At 36.6% G+C, this 25,689-nt stretch overlaps 1 protein-coding gene across 7 annotated transcripts in view; it reads right to left on the reverse strand.

Annotated features, from left to right (window-relative positions):
* The window catches only part of METTL8 (methyltransferase 8, tRNA N3-cytidine), a 93,595-nt gene that overhangs the window by 39,061 nt on the left and 28,845 nt on the right, over window positions 1-25,689 (reverse strand). For 5 of the 7 annotated variants that reach the window (XR_013447207.1, XM_078070990.1, XM_036067318.2 and 2 more), the window contains exons 2-3: window positions 23,751-23,809; window positions 17,240-17,394 (exon numbers count right to left, since the gene is read on the reverse strand). Coding sequence is in view for 6 of the 7 variants with exons in the window: in XM_078070990.1 (XP_077927116.1) it covers window positions 17,240-17,394; window positions 23,751-23,783 (188 nt within the window). In the remaining variant the exon portion in view is untranslated. The remainder of the gene's footprint in view (window positions 1-17,239; window positions 17,395-23,750; window positions 23,810-25,689) is intronic. The other 2 variants (XM_036067320.2, XM_036067322.2) reach the window with 1 other exon arrangement.

Here is a 25,689-nt window from a genome sequence, read left to right on the forward strand (position 1 = left end):
TTGTAGTAATTGTGAGTTTTATGACCTCAGCTCATGAATGTGCATATGTATTTCCTATTCCTTCCATATATAAAGTATAATTGAATAATGATTCCTTGCTTTCACAGCTGATTGCAGTAACAGTCTAAATAATTGTGCATTTGGTTTATTTTGGAAAAGTTAAAACACATACACACACAGACCCCCATTGTTTAGCTTGGGTACTAATATTTTTGAGGATCCTCCTATCGAAAATTCTGCTGAATGTGGTACCACTTACTATTATAGTTTTTAATAATCACATATAAACTAAAGCACCCAGTGCAAGCTATGTGGATAGAATGTTTTTCTGTCTTTGTCATTTACTGTGTATATAAGAGTCTCATTACTAAACAAAATTTAAAGACAAATTTAACAAATTTTAGGTAACTACTGAATTAAAAATAAAATATTCTTGGGGGTGCCTAGGTGGTGCAGTTGGTTGGGCATCCAACTCTTCGTTTTGGCTCAGGTCGTGATCTCGGGCTTATGGGAATGAGCCCTGCATCAGGCTCTATGCTCAGCATGGAGTCTGCTTGGGATTCTCTTTCCCTCTCTTTCTGCCCCTCGCTCATGTTCTCTCTCTCTTTCCCTCTCTAAAAAATAAATCTTAAAAAAAATATATTCTTACATAAAAGGAAGAAATGGAGGTTATTAGTTTCAGCTTAAAATTATTCCAATAATCCTTAATTCCATAACAAAACCATATTTATTACATAGTTACAATTATAATAATAATGGAAAAATTTAAAGAGAAAAAGTTTTAACCTTTCATTTAAATATCCTAACAGATTAACAGTTCTTAATTTTTCAAGTTCCTTTCCTGTATATGTGTACACACATATACACAAATATTTTCTATATAGCTATAAAATTTTCATAATTATGACTTAGAACTGCTGAATAGGACTTGTAATTTTGGGCCATGACAGAGTATGTCATAATGGGCTTACCCTCCTACCAAAAACAATGATAAAACTGGAAAAAATATATGAGGGAATTGTTTTTAGGCACTGGATTACACTTCAGACAGTGCAGGACTGTGATCCTTAAAAGAAGAGAAACACAAAAGGTCAGTCCCCACATTCACCCTGGTTTTCTATCAGGAACATGTTCTAGACTATAATGCAGAGGTAGAGCCCAAGCAGAGCATGGCTGTCTTACTGAGTGGCACTTTTGTGAGTTGAGAAGGCAGAGATCAGGGTTCAGAGTTGCTGAGGTGTGAAACTTTATGCATTAGAATACTGAAGAAAAGGGGGCTGGACAGAGGGGCAGGTTCCTAAAGTCCGCAAGAGAGTTCTCCTAATGTTTAACTAGTGCTGGCTATTCACCAACAGGACAGACTCCACAGGTCCTGATGGGTGAAGGTAGCACAAAGAGAACTGACCGGACATAGGCAGTGCAGTGCTTGGAGATACTGGAATTCTGGCTAAGCCAGAGTGGAGAGGTCTCTCTGAACACCTCCATTATTCAGTTAAGACCCCAGATATGCCATGCCATAGGAATAAGAACCACACTTGATTCAGGACAATATCAAAATAGTCTCACCCTAACAACACCTAACATTATACCTCACCTTTAAAAACAGAACTACCCCTCCCATCCAAGTACTAACCAGGCCCGAACAGAACTACCCTATGATGCAGCAATTGCACTACTAGGTATTCACCTGAAGGATACAAAAATAGTGATTCGAAGGGGCACATGCACCCCAATATTTATAGTAGCAGTGTCCACAATATCCAAACTATGGAAAAAGCCTAGATATCCATCGACAGATGAATGGATAAAGAAGATGTGGTATATATATACAATGGAATATTCCTCAGCCATCAAAAAGAATGAAATCTTGCCATTTGCAACAATGTGGATGGAACTAGAGGGTATTATGCTAAGTGAAATAAGTCAGTCAGAGAAAGACAAATACCATATGATTTCACTCATATGTGGAATTTAAGAAACAAAACAGATGAACATAGGGGAAGGGAAGAAAAATAAAATAAGATGAAAACAGAGAAAGAGGCAAACCATATGAAACTCTTAACTATAGGAAACAAATTGAGGGTGGCTGGAGGGGAGGAGGGTGGTGGGATAGGGTAATGGGGTGATGGGCATTAAGGAGGGACCTTGATGTAATGAGCACTGGGTGTTACATGCAACTGATAAATCACTAAATTCTACTCCTGAAACTAATAATACACTATATGTTAACTAGACTGAATTTAAATAAACAATTTAAAAAAATTCTATCTCACCTGACCAAAAAGATTTGGCAGTAATACAACCACTTGCCAGAAAAAAACTGAATGCCTTTAAAATAAGAAAACATAATTCAGATTCCATATAAGATATCATCCATAATGTCCACCCCACAATCAAAACTATTAGCATGTGAAGAAGTAGAAAATATGATCCCTAATCAAGAGAAAAGGCAGCCATAAATACAGATTGAGAAAACTCAAATGTTAGAATTAGTATACAAGTGTTAGAATTAGTACAAAATAGCTTTTAAAAATGTTCAAAGATTTAAAGGAAAAGATGGACAGAATGGATTAATAGATGGGGACACCTCTGCAAATAAATGGAAACTATTAAAAGGAAATTCTAGAACTAACCCATATACAATATCTGAAATGAAAAACTCACTGGGTAGTCTTAACAACTAATGGGCACCACAGAAAGAAAAGGTCAGTGAACTTAAAGACTTAAAGGTGTAGAAATTATCCAAACTGAGAACAGAGAAAAAAAGTTGGAAAAAAATGTACAAGTCTTTATAATCTATGGGACGATACCAACTGGGTCTAAGAAACACACAAGTTGAAGAACCAGTAATAGAAGAGACAGAGTGAATAAGAAAAAAAACCCCAAAAAACTGAAGAAATACTGACTAAAGTTTTTCCAAATTTGATTAAAAAAAATAATAACCCAGGAAGCAAAGCAAACCCCAGGCATGATAAATACACAGAAAACTGCTAAAAACCAAAGATAAAAAGAAATATTAATAGGAGCTATTATAGAAAGGGGAAAAGCAATGCAAATGCTAGCTGACTTCTTATTAGAAACAATGGGGGCCAGAACACAAATGAATGACATCTTTAAAGTACTGAAAGAAAAAAGTCTGTCAATCTAGAATTCTATATGAAGTGAAAATATCTTTCAGAATTTAAAAACAAAAACATTTTCAGATAAACAAAATTTAAAAGAATTTGTTACCAGCAGAATCGATAATAGAAGAAATGTTAAAGAAAGTTCTTCAGGTTAAAGGAAAATGGTACTAGATGGAGACTCAGATGCACAGGGTAGAATAAAGAGACCAGAAATGATAAATATGTGGTAACTATAAAATATAATGTTTTTATACTTTTTCTTAATTTCTTTAAAAAATTACTAACTATATGTAGCAAAAATAGTAACTGGATTATAGAGCTTACCACATAGATAGAAGTAAACTATATGGCAACAGTATAACACACATTGAATGGGTAAGTAGAATCATATTATTGTAATCTTCTTACATTTTATATTATATGGTACAATATTAACGTCTTTTTTAAAAAAAGATTTATTTATTTATTTTTTGAGAGAGTGAGAGCATGGTGGGGAGAGATGGAGGGAGAGGGAGAATGAGTCCCAAGCAGGCTCCACACTGAGTGCAGAGCCGACATGGGGCTCAATCCCAGGACCCCGAGATCATGACCTGAGCCGAAACCAAGAGTCAGACACTTAACTGACTCTGCCACCAGGTGCCCCTCACAATATTAATTCTAACTGTATCAAGTTGAGGAAGAACTTAAGATAATTACAGTAACATTGTAATCTCTAGGACTATGGTTATCGAAGTGTTGTCCACCCTTTCAGGTGGTTCACTAAGTCAAAACTATTTCCATGTAATCCTGCTATTTGCCTTTTTCACTGTATTGACAATTGCACTGGTAGTATAAAAACAATGGTGGTGCAACAAAGTGCAACTGCCCTAATACCAAACAAGACAGTGGCAACAAAATGTACTAGTAGTCATTGATTCTATACCAGCATCCAGTGGGTGGTACAGAATTCACCAATTTTTGTTTAAAAACAATCTAATTCACTGAAGAATGTGCCTGATAAAGCAGTAAAAATTATTTTATAAAATATTGACCCCTGGGTACACATGTTTAATATTCTATGTGACAAAATGGGAGACATGCATAAAGGACTTTTGCTGCATTCGGAACTATGATGACTGACTTGTAGAAAAGCACTACTATGATTCTTTACATTGTGAACTGAATTATCTGCTTTTTTTTTTTTTCAGGGAATGCTATTTTTATTTTTTTTTTTTATTTTTTATTTTTTTTTAAGATTTTATTTATTTATTTGAGACAGAGAGAATGAGAGAGAGAGAGCACATGAGGGGGGGAGGGTCAGAGGGAGAAGCAGGCTCCCTGCCGAGCAGGGAGCCCGATGCGGGACTCGATCCAGGGACTCCAGGATCATGACCTGAGCCGAAGGCAGTCGCTTAACCAACTGAGCCACCCAGGCGCCCAGGGAATGCTATTTTTAGTTGAAAGAGCAACTGTAGACAAACTATAGTTATTCAGACTTGGCTATCTGGCATATCTTAAAAGTAAGTAAAATGAGGGGTGCCTGGGTGGCTCAGTCAGTTAAGTGTCCGACTCTCGATTTTGGCTCAGGTCATGATCACAGAGTCATGGGATTAAGCCCTACATCAGGTTCTGCACTGGGTGTGGAGCCTGCTTAAGATTCTTTCTCTCCCTCCCATTCTGCCCCTCCTCTCCCCCCCCCACAAAAGAAAAAAAAGTAAATGAAATGAGCCTACATTTTAAGGAAAATAAATGACAGTTTTTGCCGCCAAAGATAAATTTTGTGTTTTAAAGCAAAAATTAGAATTTTGAAAAGTTGTGTCCACCACCATGAACTGACAGTTTCCCAGTACTTAAGAGATTTTCCTGATGAGAATAGCGGTGATATTACAAAAGTGATTTTTAAATACTGTATAATGAAATGTATCAAATCTGAAAGATTTACATAAAACAGGGAATCAAACTTTTTTAAATGATCCATGCATAGCAAACATTATAAAATGATGCAGAGGTAAAATATCCAATCAAAGTGCAAGATGTATCAATGAAATATAATTGATATGGTTTCATATTCCATATTGCAACTAAGAAATACCACTGCTGAGATTTAGTGTGATATCAGGAAATATACCTACAATTATCTTAAAATGCTATTAAAAAACTCCTTAACGGGGTGCCTGGGTGGCTCAGTCGTTAGGCATCTGCCTTCCGCTCAGGTCGTGATCCCAGAGTCCTGGGATCGAGCCCTGCGTCGGGCTCCCTGCTCCGCAGGAAGCCTGCTTCTCCCTCTCCCACTCCCCCTGCTTGTGTTCCCTCTCTCGCTGTGTCTCTATCTCTCTGTCAAAATAAATAAATAAAATCTTAAAAAAACAAAACAAAAAACTCCTTTACTAGCACATATCTGTTTGTGGTCAAATTTTCTTCATGTAATTCAATCTAAAACAACATATCACAACAGATGGAATGAAGAAACAGATGAGAATCCAGCTTTTTCCATTGAGCCAGACATTAGAGATGGGGTACCTGGGTGACTCAGTCAGTTAGGTGCCTGATCCCAGGGTTCTGGGATCGAGCCCTGTGTCGGGCTCCCTGCTCAGCAGGGAGTCTGCTTCTCCCTCTCCCTCTGCCCCTCCCCCACTGTGCTCTTTCGCTCTCTCTCTTTCTCTCTCAAATAAATAAAATAAAATCTTAAAAAAAAAAAAAAAAACCGGACATTAAAGAGACTTGCAAACATTTAAAACAATGCCCGTACCTGGGTGGCTCAGTTGTTAAGCACCTGACTTTGGTTCAGGTCATGATCCCAGGGTCCTGGGATCGAGCCCTGCCTCGTCTTCCCTGCTCAGTAGGGAGCCCGCTTCTCCCTCTCCCTCTGCCTGATGCTCCCCCTGCTTGTGCTCTTTCTCTTTCTCTCTGTTGAATAAATAAATAAAATCTTTAAAAAAAACAAAACAATGCCACTCTTTCGGGGAAACAGATATTTTTGTGACATGTAATGGATTGATTATTGTTGTTTTACAATGAATTAACTATTTTTTAATGTCTCAGTTTTAATTTCTAATATGGGAAAAATCAATAGATACAATTAAGATAAATAAAAGTTTTTTCAGATCCTCAAAGATTTGAGTGAAAAGAGGTTCTGAGACCACAATTTTGAAAATATTTTTCTAGAATAATATGTAAAAATAATGTAAAGATGTATAGCTAATAAGCTAGTAGCAAAAAGAAAAGAACAAATGAGACAAATAAAAAATAGAAAGATAACCAGATTATATTAATTTACAATGCTAACCAGGATTGAGTGTTATCTGAAATTTTTTTCTTTTTTCTTTTCTTTTCTTTTTTTTTGGTTAGAGAGAAAGAGAACAGGGGAGGGGCAGAGCAAGAGAGGGAGAGAGAATCTTAAGCGGGCTCCACGCCCAGTGCGGCGCCCCATGTGGGGCTCAATCTCATGCCCCTGACATCATGACCTGAGCTGAAATCAAGAGTTGGACATTTAACCAACTGAGCCACCCATGCCCCCCCTTTTTCTTTTTTGATACTATTTTAATAGATATAAAAAGGTACCTTATTGTTTAATTTGTACTCCTTTTACTGTTGTCTATTTCCCCATATGCTCAATGTACTTCCTCCTGGGTCAACTTTCTATGTCAACTGTCCATTTATCTTTATAGCAAAAGGTTTAAATGATTTCTAGCAATATAACAAATATTCTATATGTTAACTTTGATATATGGTAGTGAAAAATCATTTAAATTTTGTGTCTCTCAGTTTCTGTATTAGTAAAAAAGAGTTATAATTCTCAAAATGATATATAATTAAGATTAAGTACTTTGAAATTATAATTATCCTATTTCTTCAAATCTAAGATATCATTATTTTCTGTACCAGTAAGAAAGGAAAAAACACTCCAATTACAATTGTAAGATGTATCATGATTTCAGACATGTTAATTAGTGAAACAAATGTGAGCCTCAGATGAATGAAATACAGTTGTTATAGGTATATCAGCTAATAATTTAACTAATTTCAATTAAATCTTTTCTACTGTTGGTACTAACTTATACTTACGACTCCTGGCTACCCACTTCTCTTTTCGGCTATAATAAAAATTTCCATTGATTATTTTTATTAGTATATCAGTTTCTTACTTAGGAATGAATGACTTATAAAAGACACACAGAAAGAAACAACGCCTTCCCATTTCTGCATATAATGGAATAGAGATCATAGCTGCTGGAAGAGACCAATACCCATTTCCCTCGTTAAACATTTATTGAGAACCTATATCTTTCAGGCACTGAGCTGTGAACTGGAGACATAAAGATGAAGAAGATTTGGTAGAACTCGAAATTGTTAATGAGATGAGGAGTTGTAATCAGTTATTAAAGAATAAAGAATTTATCAGGTAGACAGTGAGATGAGAATAGGTACATGGAGGGCATTCTTTAAAAAAATTCAAACAATACTAATGCATATAAAATATAAAGTTTAATCTCTACTCTCTCTCATCCTCATGCCCATTCCTGAGATAAACACTTATCAGTATGATGTGGACATTTCCAGACCTTTCTCTATGCGTATAAAAACAAAGATTTGTATATACATGTAGCACATGTACAAGAATTCCTTAATAAAAATGAGACATACTAAAGATACTTTTCTGCAACTTGCTCTTTTGGTTTAATGATGTATCATAGCCATTTCTTGGTATCAATATACATGGATTTCTCTTATTTTTATTAACTGCGATATTATTTTCCAATGTATGGATGTAACCATATTTTTCATGATTTTATTGAGGTATAATGACATACAGTAAACCGCACATATTTAAAGTGCACAATTTGATAAGTTCTGACATACGTAGACACTCATGAAACCATCACCACAAACAAGATAATGAATATATCCATCACCCTCAAAAGTTTCCCTGTCCACCTTTATAATTCCTCCTTTCCAGCCCTCCTTTCTTTTTTTTTTAAAGATTTTATTTATTTATTTGACACAGAGAGAGAGAGAGAGAGAGAGAGAGACAGCAAGAGAGGGAACATAAGCAGGGGGAGCAGAAGAGGGAGAAGCAGGCTTCCCGCAGAGCAGGGAGCCCGACTCGGAACCCGATCCCAGGACCCTGGGATCATGACCTGAGCCGAAGGCAGATGCTTAACAACTGAGCCACCCAGGCGCCCTCCAGGCCCCCTTTTCTTATCACTACCCCCAACTCCACTGACAATCACTGATCTGCTTCCGGTCTCTATTTTTAGTTTGCATTTTCTAATATAGTACTAAGAGTATAATATATACTCTTTATTTTTAATTTCTTTTCCTCAGCATAATTATTTTTAAATTCATCCATACTGCTGTGTTTATCAATAGCTCACTTCTTTTTATTACTGAGTCGTATTCTATTACATAGATAGTACACAGTTTGTCCATTTACTTGTTCATGGGAATTTGGGTTGTTTCCAAATTTGGCTATTAAAAATAAAGTTGCTATAAATAATCACATATAAATATTTGTACGGACATACGCTTTCTTTTCTCTTAGGTAAATATCCAGGAATGGAATGGCTGAATCATATTACACGCTTATGTTTAATTTTTTAAGAAACTGCCAAGCTGTTTTCCAACATGGTTATACCATATTATATTCCCACCAGTAGTGTATGAAAGTTCCAGTTCCTCTACATCCTCTCCAACACTCAGTATAGTATTTTGAATTTTAGCTATTCTAATAAGTTTGTAGTAAGTAGTATTTCATTGTGACTTTAATTTGCACTTCCCTTATGGTTAATGATATTGATCATTCTTTCATGTGCTTATTACCTGTGTATCTTCTTTGGTGAAGTGTCTGTTCAAATACTTCACCTATTTTCATTGGGCTGTTTGTTTATTGAATTTTGAGAGCTTTTTATATATTCTCATGAGTTTTATATTAACAATAAAAATGAGCAAATTATTGATACATGCAACAACACGGATAAATCTCAAAATAATTATACTTAGTGAAAGAGGCCAGAGAAAAAAGAGAATACATATTATGATTCCCTTTACACAAAGTATTGGAAATGCAAACTAATCTATAATGCATGCTATGTTCTTTCTCCCTCCTTCCTTCTTTCCTTTTCTATTTTTTCTGCAGATAAATTTCTGTTTTTTTTTTTTTAAAAGATTTTATTTATTTATTTGAGAGAGAGAGAATGAGAGACAGAGAGCATGAGAGGGAGGAGGGGTCAGAGGGAGAAGCAGACTCCCTGCAGGGAGCCCAATGCGGGACTCGATCCCGGGGCTCCAGGATCATGACCTGAGCCGAAGGCAGTTGCTTATCCAACTGAGCCACCCAGGCGCCCCTGCAGATGAATTTTCTTGACACCCAACCTTACTCAAAGACCTGGTTTATCTTTCTCTGTAAACTCTAATTTGAAGGCTCAGTATTATATATTTTCTCCATTTTCTCATATTCTTTTTTTTTTTGAAAGATTTTATTTATTTGAGAGAGAGAACACGGGGACGGGAGGGGCAGAGGGACAAGCAGACTCCTCACTGAGTAGGAGCCCTGTGCAGGCCCATCCCAGGACCCTGAGATCATGACCTGACCCGAAGTCAGACACTTAACTGACTGAGCACCCAGGCGCCCCTCCGCTTTCCTATATTCTGAGGGTGGTAGAGGTGGGAGGGAAGGGAGGAGATTCCACAGGGTAATGGACGACCTTTATAAAGGTCTGAATCTGCTTTCTCTTTTCCCCCCTCCACCTTCCCTCCCTTCCTTTCTTTTTTTTTTTTTTTGAGATTCATTAAGTCCTATGTTAAGTTTCACTTACCTAGTTAAGATGTATCTTATTCCTTTTTTTTTTTTTTTAAGATTTTATTTATTTGACAGAGAGAGACACAGCGAGAGAGGGAACACAAGCAGGGGGAGTGGGAGAGGGAGAAGCAGGCCTCCCGCTGAGCAGGGAGCCCGATGCGGGGCTCGATCCCAGGACCCTGGGATCATGACCTGACCCGAAGGCAGACGCTTAACGACTGAGCCCCCCAGGTGCCCCGAGATGTATCCTATTCCTATTCCTTAGGCTTGGGATAGTTCTCTCAATTCAGCATGGAACCCTGGAAAATGGTGAACCTCAGCATTTTTCTTGCTCTGCTGAGACCTTAAATTCTACTGCCATAGGCAAAGCCATTTATTTTTAAGGGTTCTTTCTCAACCTTTGCCTGGGCTGCTAATGAGTATTAGTAACGATCTGTCAGCTGACCTTCTTTTCCTGGTATTGCTTCTGAGAGATGAAGGTGAGGTTAGGAGTCACTCTGAGCCACACATGAATCTACAATTTCTTTCCTTGATACTAATTTTCCATGTTTATGGACTTTTGTGGTTGCTGTTGGTGTAGTTCTTGCTTGCTTTTACTATTTCTCATTCCTCTTGTTGGAGGAGGAATACTTTGTCTTTCAGATTCATCCCATCTTCTTTATCTGGAGGATCCAGGCTTCTTAGTGAAATGGGCTGGAGTTCCTTTGGAGCAGTAATCATTTCCTCTCTTAAGTCCTCCATAAAACTTAACCTAGTGATGGGTATATGTCAATACACAAAAAATGCTGGAGATAAAAGAGATCACTTCGTGTTCAATGATGGTTAATTCTAAGTATCCTGAACAACAGAACCTGCTTAGTTCTCCTAAAATACTTCTTTTGTCACATCACTCACCCGCTTTCAAAATACGAAATTTCTCTTTCAGTTGGGCTGGTCCCCATTTGCTTGCTTTGGAACATATCTCGTGTATTCTCAAATGCTCATGCTACCACTTGTCTAGAACAAACAGTCTTCACTATTCAAATACTCCTCAACCTTCAGTGTCCAGGTTAAATTCTACCTACTCTATGAAGTTTTACTGACTTTTCTTACATCCTCATCTCAAGAATCTCTTTCTGTTCTGAAGCTCATTCCTGTGTTCTTCACCTCCTTCACTGTATGACCTTGCATACTCTATACTGTTTATTTATTCATTGGTATACATCTCAATTCTCCATCTAATAATAACAAGAACACTTATTTCAGTGAACACTTACTACTACTAAGAGTCCTAAATATTTATTGCCTTTAACACTCATAATACCCATGAAGGAACTTGCTCAAGTTCACATAGCTGGAAAGGGGTAGAGTCAGGATTCATATTCAGATCATTTGGATTTTGAAGCCCATATTTAGCCATTATATTAACTCTCAGTCTAGCTGTACACTTCCAGTAGATATGAACTGGATCTTGTATTTCTCCATATTCATCCACTTATTCAAACATACTTACTGGGTGTGTATTATATGGGGAATATAGCTATGAAACAGATATAAACTAAGAAGACTCTAAAGCATCATACAATTTAATAATGACAATAAAACAGATACATAAGTAACTTAAGTACATGTTAGAAAATGATAATAATAATAATAATATGATAGCTAATTCTTTTTTTTTTTAAGATTTTATTTATATATTTGACAGAGAACTATCTGTTGTGAGAGACAGTGAGAGCAGGAACACAAGCAGTGGGAGCGGGAGAGGGAGAAGCAGGCTTCCCGCTGAGCAGGGAGCCTGATGTGGGACTCGATCCCAGGACCCTGGGATCATGACCTGAGCTGAAGGCAGACGCTTAACGACTGAGCCACCCAGGTGCCCGATAGCTAATTCTTATGTGTTGCTTATTTACTACGTGTACACATTTTATATTATATATCAATTTAATCATTACAATAGCCCTTTGAGGTAGATAATACTATTATTATCCCATTTTAAAGATGTAGAAACTGGGATGCCTGGGTGGCTCAGTTGGTTAAGCATCTGCCTTCGGCTCAGGTCATGATCCCAGGGTCCTAGGATCAGGTCCTGCATTGCGCTCCTTGCTCAGTGGGGAGCCTGCTCCTCCCTCTGCCTGCCACTCCTCCTGTTTGTGCTCTCTCTCTCTGACAAATAAATAAAATCTTTAAATAAATAAATAAATAAAAATAAAGATGTAGAAACCAAGGCACAGGGGAACTTCCCAAGGTTAGACAACTAGTCAGTCTGTGCTCTCAACATCTAGACTACTTCTCATGACAAATGTTGTAATGGAGACAGATAACGAAAATACTTATTAACTGTATTAAAGAACTATGTATGAAACAAGGTAAGAGGAATCAGATAATACATATATAAGGAAAATTCAGACCATATAATAAGAAAGATACCTTGATAGGTGAACTGTATTGGAATTCTGTAAACAGTCTATTATTTAAATTAGTTATATAATAGGAGGTCATGTTGCAGCATACAGGTCCTATCTCGGATCTACAGAGAATGGTTTAGCTCAGTATTTTTTAAACTAAAGGTCACGATCCTTTTAGTGAGTCATGCAGTCAGCTTCGTTAATCTAACCAACACTTAGGGGCACCTAGGTGGCTCAGTTGGTTAAGTGTCTGCCTTCAGCTTAGGTCATGATTCCAGGATCTTGAGATCGAGCCCCGCACTGGGCTCCTTGCTCAGCAGGGAGCCTGCTTCTCCCTCTCTCCCCTGCTCGTGCTCTATCTCTCGCTATCTCAAATAAATAAATAAAATCTTTAAAAAAAAAAGATCTAACCAACACTTAAAATGAGAAAGAAACAGAAATGGAGTAGAATAGAACAAATGGAAACAATTAGTGAATGTCTCACATGGTAACACTGTACAAGAAGCTTTTGTTCCTGTTTCATATATGTGCATATGTTATATGTACATATACTGGTCCATGATGTAAACTGTACTTCTTACTGTGGATCATGCTAAAAAGCTTGAAAGCCACTGGCCTAGATGATTTAGTCATACAATTATATAAGTGTTTATTATTCCTTATAAATTTCAGGGATCTTCTGAAAAATTACTACACACTTAAACCAGGAACAGTGTGAAATAAGGAATGATTTTTCCAAATAACTGTAATTTGCTCAAAATAGATCTCTGCGCCATGTCTCAAAAGTATTCTGAATATAGTTTCATGTCAGTGCCCCCCCAAATTAGAATTTTTGCTAAGTATAATTAAAAGACTGTAAGCTGAATGTAAAATGCTTTGGTCACTGTGGAAAAGAGCTTGGCAATTCCTCAAAAAGTTAACACAGAATTATCATATGACCCTGAAATTCCATTCCTAGGTATATACCTCAAAGAACTGAAAACAAGGACTCAAACAAGTACATGTACATGCATGTTCACAGCAGCTCTATTCACAAGAGCCAAAGGTGGAAATAGCCCCAATGTCCTTCAGTGGATGAATGGATAAACCAGTTGTGGTATATACATACAATAGGATATTATTCAGTCATAAAAAGAAATGAAGTAATGACACATGCTACAATGTGGATGAACCTCCAAGACATTATGCTAAGTGAAAGAAGCCAGACACAAAATGTCACATATTGTATGATCCCTTTTATATGAAATATCCAGAAGAGGTGAATCCATGGAGCTAGCACACAGACTGGTGATTGCCAGGGGCTAGAGGAATGGGAGTATGAAGATAAACCGCTTAATGGGTAAGGGACTTTACTTGAGATTGATGGAAATATTTTGGAACGAGACAGAGGTGCTAGGTGCATAAAATCATGAATGTAATTAATGCCACTGAACTGTTCACTTTAAAACAGTTACTTTTATGTTATGTGAAATTCACTTCACTAAATTATTAAAAAATAAGACTATAGGGAGATGTAAATACTAGTAACACAAATATACAGAATCTGGAGGGCAATTCTTTCTCAAGATATTAGAAACTGAATAAAAAATGGATACCTTTATTTTTTCCTCAAAAATATTTTTATTAAAAAGAGGTTCACATAGAAATAGTACTGACTGAACTAGAGGCTAAACAGAAAAATAAACTGTAGACAATTCTACATCTCTGAGAGAAAACTGACAGGTACAGTAGTTTTCTAGAAACATCTTTTAAAAATCAAAATTCAGCAAGAGAGGAAACATTCTTCTTAAATACAAAGGAGAAAATAAGGAAGTCAGAACTTTTGGATAGAACTTTGGACTTGAAGGAAGGGGAAAGTCAACCAGTCTTCTGGTTTTCTGTTTAACTTACGAATCTTCTTTTTAAAGAAAGCAAACAAACAAACAAAACCCAAAATACCCCCCAAAAAACAAAAACAAAAAACAACAAAACAACAGTGCATAAGGAGATGACAGGAGGCAAATACTTTCCTCTTCGTTTGGAGGAAATTATTTTTATAATTACAGTATGAATTCGCCTCTGGAGAGAGTCCACACAAGCATCCTGGCACAGGCTGCATACCCTTTCAGGGGGTATGCTGTGGAGGAGGATAGCTATTGAGACTAGAACAAGGTTTTTCAAACTTTGATCAACAGAACCCTAAAAATCCATGAGGCTGCTACAGTGAGGGGGGTGAGGGGAGGAATGGGAGGCGGAGCTGTTGATGCCCCAGGCCTCTATACCTGCTTCATTAAGATGAGGTTTGTTTTTACCTTTTAAATATTGGGATTCCATGTTAGGACTTCACTTGGAAAAAAATTCTACTGCTAAAGGAAAGTTTGAGAACCACCAAAGGGTCCTAAACCTGGCTGCTCAACAGAATTACTAAAAGAGCTTTTTCAAATTACGAATTCCTGGGCCATACCTCTAGACCTAGTGAAATAATAACTTCCCAGGGGATTCTTGTACAGCATCCCAAAGCTAGCCCACAGTGCTTGAGGGGCATTGACCCAGAGGACTCTTGCTTCCCTGAGAGCCTATGACAAAACAGAACTTAAATGGGTAGGCAGGAACCTTAAACAAAAGAGTTGGTGGTAGCAGACAGAAAAAGAGAACTCAGACTGCTAACTCACTAGACTCTAATGAAGAATAAAAAATTGGTAAACAAATAGCTTGTCTAGGACCAGAAGTTCCTGTGGAGGTTTAATTGCTTGGCAATGATCTCACAGCCTACTGCAACTGTCCATATTGGTGATGGCAGGCCAAGTAGTTTAATTCGGCAACTGTCTGAGAAAGTATAATGTCAGCCACAGATGTAATTTAAAATCTTCTAGTATCCATGTTTAAAAAAACTAAAAGAAATGAAATTTTAATAATATATTTTAATTCAATATGTCCAAAATAATATCAACATGCAGTTCAGTATAAAAATTGTTAATGATATATTTTACCTTTTCTTTTTGTACTTTTTTTTTTCAGCTAAGACAGAAGAGATGATTTATTGTACATGTGTTATATTCACACAAATGAAAACAGAATTAGTCTTGAAAGTCACAGGTCCAGGGCAAAAGACCAAAAGGGAATGTTTTGGTATGAGCAAGGTGGGTCTCTCAAAGGGGTCCTTGAGATCAGATGGTGATGGATGTTCTAGAAAGTATATATGCAGTTCAACAACTGGTACCAGCATCCCTGGCCTCTGCCTTTCCTTATTTCTGTTGCTGTGGCTTCAATGGGTGCATAAGCTAGTGGTCTACTTGGACCTCTGCCTCATCTTTCTTCTCTTATGCTTCCACCTACACACTTGCTTCTTCCTCCACTTGGCTCTAATGGTGGTGCAGAGGTTTCCAAGAAGATGGTGCGAAGGCTGAGAGAGCCTGTACTAAGTCTTCAAAATGTTACAGCACATCTCAATTCAGACTAATCAGGTTTCAAGTGCTCAAGAACCACATCTGGCTAGTGGCCACATATTGTATAATGTGGAACTAATTAATAAGTTTCCATTAGTCATCTAGGATCAAAACTTCATAGCCAAATGTTTCCTTTTCCTTTCTACAAAAGCATCAAGTTCTATTTATTCTTCCTTCAAAATCTCTCTCATTGGCACTTTCCTGCTTCTAGTTCTACCTGCTGATCTGTCTAGTTAGTACACTGTCACCAAATACATACACAGTACTTAATAGCCCATGTATAATGTCATTTCTCTTCAGTGGCTCTATAATGCCTTCCACTTTAGCTGCGAATTCAGGAATTCACACTATCTTGTCCCCACCCCCATACCTGACCTATATCATTCCAACTTTATCATTTATAAATCTCCTAGGAAAGTCTTTATTTTAGGCAAACTATCCTGTTCATGGTCCTCTGCATATGCCTTATACTTCTTTATCTCTGTGTTTTATGACTTTCTACCCACCAAGAATGCCCTTTCTCCAGCCTTAACTATCCAAGTCATTACTTCACAAATATTTATGTGTCTTTTTTTCACTGGGTGATTACCACTGTACTATATACTGAAGACAGAATAAATAATCCTGATCTCAATTTCTCCACCTAAAGAAATTTTCCTTTATATATCAATTATATGTCAAAAAAGTGGAAACTGAAAAAAGAAAAAAAAAAGAAATCTTCCTATGTCAAAACAGAAGTGGTTTTGCACTGTTGAGTTGTCTTCTTTTTTTTTAAAGATTTTACTTATTTGACAGAGAGAGACACAGCGAGAGAGGGAACACAAGCAGGGGGAGTAGGAGAGGGAGAAGCAGGCTTCCCGCAGAGCAGAGAGCCTGATGTGGAGCTCGATCCCAGGCCCCGGGATCATGACCTGAGCCAAAGGCAGACGCTTAATGACTGAGCCACCCAGGCGCCCCTGTTGAGTTGTTCTTATAAGACATACAGTTGTATATGCCTTATAAGAACACATTGAGCCCTTACAATTTGCTGCCATGCATTGCTAATTATCAACTTTTCCTATAAATATCTATCTTTCCAAATAGAGGACAGATTTCCTGAAAGCATAGACTAGGGTCATACCTGCATATTTTCCTTGGTCTCAGTAAGCAGCAGGTACTGAATACACATTTGCTCATGGACAAGTACTTGTAAAAGGTGGAAGGGCCTGCAGGGCAGGAGGAGGGCTCTATCTAGAAAAGAGTCTCCCTTCCCAAAATATGCTGGCAAATCAGGACTAGAGGTGAGCAGGGAGGGTCTGCAAGAACCCCAAAGCTGAGGAAAGCACTTGGGAAGAGTCATTTTATCAATTTCATTTGCAAAGAAATTCAGAATTGGCAACATTTAAGTTAGTATCAGTTACCCTGTCTTTTGGACCCCAACAACACTGATCAACTTTAAAAATCCTTTCTTGGCTCTAAATGAAAATAATACCACTGTTAATGTTTCAGATACATATATAACATTAGACGTCGAAGATAACTCACCACATGTTATGTTCAAAAACTTTGGCTGGGTCTGTTAAAATCCTTGATCCCAGAGGGACCACTGGGTGATTACCACTTTGGAATCTATGTGGCACCTTTCTTATCCTTAGACAGGAAACAGAATTCCTCCAAATCACATACATCTTAATCAGTACCTGGAAAGTTACAAATGATTAATTAGTCAATATGGATTATACAGTGTATTATTTATCAAATAGGCAAAAACTGGTCCAAAAGGTTTACAACCTGAGAAAAGACATGAAAACTAAACATTTTAATTTTATTTTTATTTATTTATTTTTTTAAAGATTTATTTATTTATTTGACAGAGAGAGACACAGAGAGAGAGGGAACACAAGCAGGGGGAGTGGGAGAGGGAGAAGCAGGGAGCCTGACGTGGGGCTTGATCCCAGGACCCTGAGATCATGACCTGAGCCGAAGGCAGACGCTAATGACTGAGCCACCCAGGCGCCCCGAAAACTAAACATTTCTAAATGAAAGTTGGGCAGCATGATAGCTTCTGTCCTGAAGTATTTTCAGGCCAAGAGAAGGAAAAAGAATATTTAGAGTGTGTACCATTGGCTGACATTCCTCATAAGTCACAGCTTTGGCCAACTTTGCTTTGTTTGGTATTTGTTCATTTAATTTTTATCACACAGCCAAAGGATGTCAACCTAGAATCTGAATTTTGTGTATTAAAAGTTTTTTAAAGCGATTTTATTATTTTGGTTTGGGAATTCTAAGTGAACATATTTCTTGGGAATATTTTATGACCACTAGACCAAAAACCCAAGTACAGTAGTAGCAGAATAAGAAAACAAACCTATTAAATCTGCTTCTCTGGGCTGAGCTGAATAGAATGAAATTTAGTCAAATAATAAGTAAATACTGAAGATATGATCCCAGCAATTCTTAATTGTAACAACCCTGTATACATATATTTGTAAGAATAGTTAGTAATACATTTGTAAAAATAGATTTCCCTGTACAAAAAATATACAATCCCAGCTCAAGAGGAGAATCATCAGTTGGTTAAGTCAAGTCCATCCCCATTTCTGGAAGAACTTAAACATTTAAAGACTATGTCACCTTAATTATGTACAAATATGTTGGCTTACCATCTTTATGGAAAAGTATCAATAAGAAGCTCTGAAGAGCTTACTTCTTCTAATAAAAATCCATTGTAAGACTGCTTAGCATTTCATCCCCATTCAGTTGTTCATCACAACATTCAGCCTAATGCTGCAAGCTGCCTAGTAGAAACAGATGCTAAAAGGTGTGTATATATTATACACACTGGAGACTATCTAAGGTACTATTTTGTGTAAAAATGACGTGTATTGTACATCCTTTACCAACTTACTGAAAGGCAATGGATTTTAAGACGGTGATTTCCAAAATGAACTGCAGAATGTCAAAAACATCTCATTGTGTTTTTAAACATAAAATTCAAGATTTTCCTTTTGGAGAAAAAAAAAAAGGCTTAATTATACACCAAAAAGACCGTAATGGTTCCATTCAAATGTGACTAACAATGATGAGAAACAAAACACTCAATACCTAGTGCAGATCTCCTGTTTCTTGTTTGTTTTTCCTTCTCTGCTAAATGCAAGCTCTTTGGTGGAGGCAGATGAGATTAAATGCTCTGCCTACTACTACCTTTCCTATGATGTGCCTTTGTTCTTATCTCCTGCCCGTGTTCCATGTAAGACTATAACAAAACCCTACCTGCACAATTATTTTTAGAGCTCTTCCTGCACTGAATATTATTCATAGTATCTGTATGCTGAAGAGTAGAAACTGATTATACCTAGAAAGAGACAATTCATGCTCAAAAGTGTAAAATGAAGTAAATGTTTTCCACCCAGGAAAGCCAAATCAAAATGAAATTTTAATCTCCAAATAATCATGTGATACTTATCTATATCTATCTATATAGAGAAGAGGAAGACAGGGAAAAAGAAGATATGAGTTTCTCTCACTATAAATGATCAAAAATCTCCATAGGCAGCTGTTTAGGCAGCTGTTTTTCTAACAAAAACACCTTACCTCATTTATTTATTATATGTAACAGTCACACACAGCCTTGCACTCCTTTGTCTTTTTTAGTATATAAATATGATACATTTATATAATAAATACAGTATAGAAAAATACATCATAAAATTATATAAATGTCTTCTCAACTAAATTGCAAGCTTCTAAGGGCAGCACCAAGCTGCTTGTGAATTAATTGTTTGATTGATAATACAAAAATGATACTTATCTGACATAAATTTAATTAGAAGGAAACTACTTCATATTTTTCAGGGTGGCTCATAAGATCCTTACAGTGTGGAAGAAGGAAGTGACAGAAGAGTGTGACAGTATATAGGCAGCAACCCAGTTACATCGATTACAATGATTTAAGTGTGTGATGAAAAATGAAACACTCAATAGCTAGTGCAGATCTCTTGTTTCTTGTTTGGTTTTCCTTCTCTGCTAAATGGTGGAGGCAAATGAGATGTTATGACTATCATGTTAGCTTAATGTCTACTAGGTCATGGTTCCATTTTGTGATGGGAAAAGAAAAGAAAAGATGAGCAGGGTCAACCCCAAACAGAATTCTGGTACAGAAAGTTGATTTCTGCCACCAGAATGTTCCACTCTCTTTATATACCCTCTCTTAACTCTTCTGGCATACCCTAACTTGAATATAAGTTTAATTAAGATATTATTTGCATAGTGAAACTGTATGAAGAAGTAGTATTTTTATTTGAAATAAAACAAATAGGTATAGCTAAAAATATTCCAATCACCCAAAAGAAGGCAGGAAAGGAAGCACAGAGGAACTAAAACCAAAAAGGACAGTAAGAAAACAAATACTAGGATGGCATATTTAAACCCAACTATATCAATAATTACACTAAATGTAAATGGAGTCCAATTAAAAGACAAAGACTGTCAATTTGTATGAAAAAGCAAGACCCAACCATATACTGTTTATAAGAGAAGCACTTTAAATATAAAGATACAAATATATTAAAATAAAAAGAGATATTATACAAATGCCACATGAGAAAACTGGTGGAGCTATATTAATAATGTTAAAAACAAAACCACAGACCTAAAATGGCATCACTTAGATTAAGGCCCCAAGTCAGTAAAACAAAACTTAATACCTAACATTAACTGCAGTTTTAACCCCCCAGAAATGTAACCTTTAACCAGTCAACATGAGAATTTCCTGGTCAGCACTAGGGACTTTATTGAGAGGCCCCTTCAGTTCCCCTTAGGAGGGCAACCTTGCCTAAAACAATGGATTCTTTGCTAATTTCCTTTTTTCCGCTCCTTCTTTACCTTTAAAAACCTTTTCCTTTCTGTAGCCCTTCGGAGCTCCTCTCTACTTTCTAGATGGGATGCTGCCCAATTTGTGAATTGGTAAATAAAGCCAACTAGATCTTTAACATTTACTCAGTTGAATTTTTGTTATTTAATAACAAAGTGGACTTTAAAAAACAAAAAGACTGTTATAGAGATAAAAGGGGATGTTTAATAATGACATACAATCCTAAATATGCATGTACATAATAACAGAGCTTCAAACTATATGAAGCAAAAATGGACAGAACTTTTTAAAAGGAGAAATTAACAAATTCACAGTAATTCTTGGAAATTTTAATACCTCCTCTCAGTAATAAATAAAACAACATTAAGAAAACTATCAAAAAATCAATAAGGATATGGAAGAATTAAACATTATCAACTTGACCTAAACATTATCAACAGCTGAAGACACATTTTTTTCAAGTGAACATGAAACATTTGCCAAGGCACACAATACATGCAGGGCTATAAGACAAGGCTAAGTAAATTCTACAGTATTAAAATTATACAGAGTATGCTTTCTGGCTATAACAAGATTTAATGTTAAAATTTTTGATGAATTGACTCATTAAAAATATTTCTCCTTATCTCTGGTAATAGCTATTTTCTTGAAGTCTACTTTGTCTAATATTAATATAACCCTACCAGCTGTCTTATGCAGTGTTTTATATGTTATATATATATATTTTTATTTTTTATTATTTTTTTTAAAAGATTTTATTTATTTATTTGACAGAGACACAGCGAGAGAGGGAACATAAGCAGGGAGAGTGGGAGAGGGAGAAGCAGGCTTCCTGCAGAGCAGGGAGCCTGATGCGGGGCTCGATCCCAGGACCCCGGGATCATGACCTGAGCTGAAGGCAGACGCCCCACGACTAAGTCACCCAGGCGCACCCTGTTATATATATTTTAAATGCATTTGTGTGTTTACATTTAAAGTGCTTCTCTTTAAAAAAATACATAAAGTGCTCCTCTTATAGGAGCATAATGTTGGTTCTTACTTTTTTATCCAAACTTTAAATAATAATATATCTAGGAGGTACCCAAATACTTGGAAATTAAGCAACACACTTCTTTGTTTTAATATTTTATTTATTTATTTATTTGAGAGAGAAAGACAGAGATAGCAGAGAAAGAGCACAAGTGGGGAGGAGAAGGAGAAGCAGGCTCCCCGCTGAGCAGGGAGCCCGATGTGGGGCTTGATCCCAGGACCCCGAGATCATGACCTGAGCCAAAGGCAGATGCCCAACCACCTGAGCCACCCAGGTGCCCCAAGCAACACACTTCTAAATAACCTATAGGTCAGATTTACATGAGTTAGTAAGTCTTAAGGTAAATTGGAAAATATGTTGAACTAAACAACAATGAAATCTTAAAATATCAAAATTTATGGGATGCAGCTGGAGTAATGTTTAAAGGAAAATTGATAGTTTTAAATGTTTCTATCAGAAAGGAAGAGAGATCTCAAATTAATGATCCAGTTTCAATCTTAAAAAGCTAGAAAAATAGTAAATGGTATGCAAAGTAAGTAGATAGAAGGAAATAACAGAAACTAAAGGCAGAAATCAAGGGTGATTCTTTGAAAAGATTAATAAAACAAATAAGCCTCTGGCAAGACTGATTTGAAACACTTGTGTTTCAGAAAACACAGATCTCTAACAACAGGAATAAAAGAGGGGACATCACCACAGACCGTACAGACATTGAAAAGCTAATAAGGAGGTATTATGAAAAATTTTATTTCATTTATTAGATGGGATAAATGCCATCAAAACCACAATTTACCAATAATTACTTACAAAAACAGCACAAGAAAAAAAATTAAATAGCCCCAAATGTGTTAAATAAATTAAATTTGTAATTAAAAGCAAAACAAACATCACGCCCATTAGGATGGCTATTATTTAAAAAATCTATTTGTGAGGATGTGGAGAAATTAGTAACTTTGTGCATTGCTGGATGGAATGTAAAATGGTGCAGGTGCTGTGGAAAACAGTACGGCAATTCCTCAAAATATTAAACATGGAATTACCATGCGACCCAGCAATTCTACTCCTGGATATATACCCAAAATAAGTGAAAGCAGGACTTGAAGAGATATTTGTATACCACGTTTACGGCAACATTATTCACAATCGACAAAAGGTAGAAACACGCTGAGTGTCCACCAAAAGATGAACAGATAATGACATCTATGTAAAATGGAGTATTATTCAGCCTTTATAAAGAAAGGAATTTTGACACATGCTACAGCATGGATGAGCATTGAAGACATTATGCTAAATGAAATAAGCCAATCATCATAAAAGGAGAAATGCTGTATCATTCCTCCTATATGAAGATCCTAGAGTAGTCAAAAATTCATAGAGGCAGAAAATAGAATGGTGGTAGGCTGCCAGGAGGAGAGTTACATGTTTAATGGGTATAGGGCTTCAGTTGGAGAAAATGAAAATTTCTAGAGATGGATAGTTGTGATATTTACACAACAATGTGAATATACTTAATGCCACTGAATTGTATACTTGAAAAAGATTAAAATGGTAAATTTTATGTATATTTTACCACAATAAAAACCAAATAAACAAAAAACCTGCCTACAAAGAAAACTACAAGCCCCCATAGTGAATATCAAACACTTAAAGAAATAACACCAATCTTACACTGAATCTTTCAGAAAATAGAGGAGAGAATACTTATCCTTTTGTTTCATGAGGCCAACATAACCTGGATAAGTAGTACAATTGTATGAAGTAAAGGTGTGAATATTGGCCAGATGGTTACAATGCAGTTTTTCTCACAGACTTAGTGTTTCTCATTATAGTTTCAAATTATCAAGTGTTCGTCAGAAACAAAACTTGAGGATATCTCAAAGGGAGAAACCTAGGTAAGAGTTTTCTAGGCATGTTTTAGTGTGCTTTAATTGCTAAGGCTGAGATTTAGTTTGAGTTCCTCCAGTTCAGAGCAGAGAAAAATGAAGGTAACAAGAATCTCCACAAATCCTTGTTTGGGGTTTAGAAAGTTTTTATGTACTATTGGAAGCACCTGAAGAGCTTTGTGGTCCTCATCCTTCATTTAACTTAGTGCAAACTAATTCTGCCATATCAAATTCTAGTCCATACAATCAAATGGTATTTCTTTTACTTACTTTGCCTATAGGTTCCCAATTGCAGCTCACCATCCTATAGTGGTTCTTCCTATCAAGTCCTGTCAAAGTCAAAATGAAACAGAATGAGCATGACTTTAGGGCAATGGCCCTCTGAGATTTCAATGCCATGACTCAGTAATGAGTAGTTAATTGGCTAGAGAAATCACAAAGGAACAGATCCAGAAAGGAACTGAAGCTCATACAAATATCAGAGTGACAGAATTTAATTATCAATAACATTTACTACACTTATTAGTTATAAGTATATGGAAGTATGCCATGAAATGCTGACAAACTTCTTGCCAGCTTAGATATAGCTAAGTGTGCCCTTATTTTAGAATGCAAGGAAAAGCACAAATATACAAAATGACTCAGGTTCCACATACAGTATGACAAGCCAAGGAGAAGATGGTTTTAATACTACTTTTATGGGCTCATCACTGCTACCACATTGTGCGTAGCAAAAGAAGCAGCCTTGGTATAGGTTGACTTATGAGGAAGAGATCTCTGTCCTACCTTCAAATTTTGGCTAGATGCTTTGCTTTCTACTAAAATGGAGCCCTTTTCACAATGATTCACCTATCCGTCTGACCATACCAACAAACTATACCATATTCTACCAGAATATGTAAGATGTACAAGGATATTTCATGTTACAAACATGAAAAAGTGTTTCTTAACTGCAAATTTAATTTTTGTAGAATAATAGTTTTAAGTGCTTTTTAAATAAAAAGGATAATTTCAGTTGAAGGCAATACTCCATACTAAATTTTGAAAATTCAAGAAGTCTGAGGAGTAAAAGCCAAATCCCAGTTTATCTTTCATGTAAATCTCAATTAATTAAAAATCAAGTATTTGCCATGTGTGAGGCCCTATTCTTTTTTTTTTTTTTTTAAGAGAGAGAGCGTGCAGGGGGTGGGGGCAGGGGGAGAGGGAGAGGGAGAGAGAGAATCCTAAGCAGGCTCCACGCTCAGAGCAGAGTACCACATGGGGCTCTATCTCACAACCCTGAGATCATGACCTGAGCTGAAATCAAGAGTCCGATGCTTAAATGACTGAGCCACCCAGGTATCCCTGTGAGGCCCTATTCTAAGCACTTTACACGTATTACCTTTTTTTTTTTTTAAGATTTTATTTATTTATTTGATACAGAGAGAGAGAGAGAGAGAGCACAAGCAGGGGGAGCAGCAGAGGGAGAGGGAGAAGCTGAGCAGGGAGCCCGATGTGGGGCTTGATCCCAGGACCCTGGGATCATGACCTGAGCTGAAGGCAGCTGCTAAACCGACTGAGCCACTCAGGCGCCCCTACATGTATTATCTTATTTAACCTCTATTTCCCTATCAAGGGGTACTATTTTTATATCCACATTACAGAGGAAAAATCCACACAGGATGACATAAAAAACATGTTTAAGGTCACTCAACCCATAACCGATGACACTTCAATTTGAACCCAATCAGTCTAAATGGAGAGTCCACGCTCTATCTTTTTTCTTGTTTTGTTTTTTTACATATTTCTTATTCACATACATACAGTTCACCCATTTGCTTTCTACTTTTGTACACCACACATGTAAGAAGGATCACAGCATTGATTCTCCAGTCTTTACTGGAGTGGCTAATTTGTTGTAACTGATTTAAGGAGACCCAGAATTCCTTCTCCCCCTTTATCCCCTTCATCTTTTGCAACTCTATTTCTTCTCTTGGGCCTTAATTAAATAGCAAGTGATGCCAATGGGAGACACTATTGCCCAGATTTAGGAAAGCATAGTTATTCTTTTTCCAGTATTCAAATCTCAAGATACAGACAAAGCGCTCTTGCTTCACACCTAAATAATGGAACATTCTAATACTGGTCTTCTACTTTTACACAGCTGAGGAGTAGAGGCAAAGAAGGACTTACTTCCTTTCTATCTAAGCTTGATCCTAGGACTGCTTTT

This window comes from Halichoerus grypus, chromosome 4 (genome assembly GCF_964656455.1).
Source record: "Halichoerus grypus chromosome 4, mHalGry1.hap1.1, whole genome shotgun sequence".
NCBI classification, from domain to species: Eukaryota; Metazoa; Chordata; class Mammalia; order Carnivora; family Phocidae; genus Halichoerus; species Halichoerus grypus.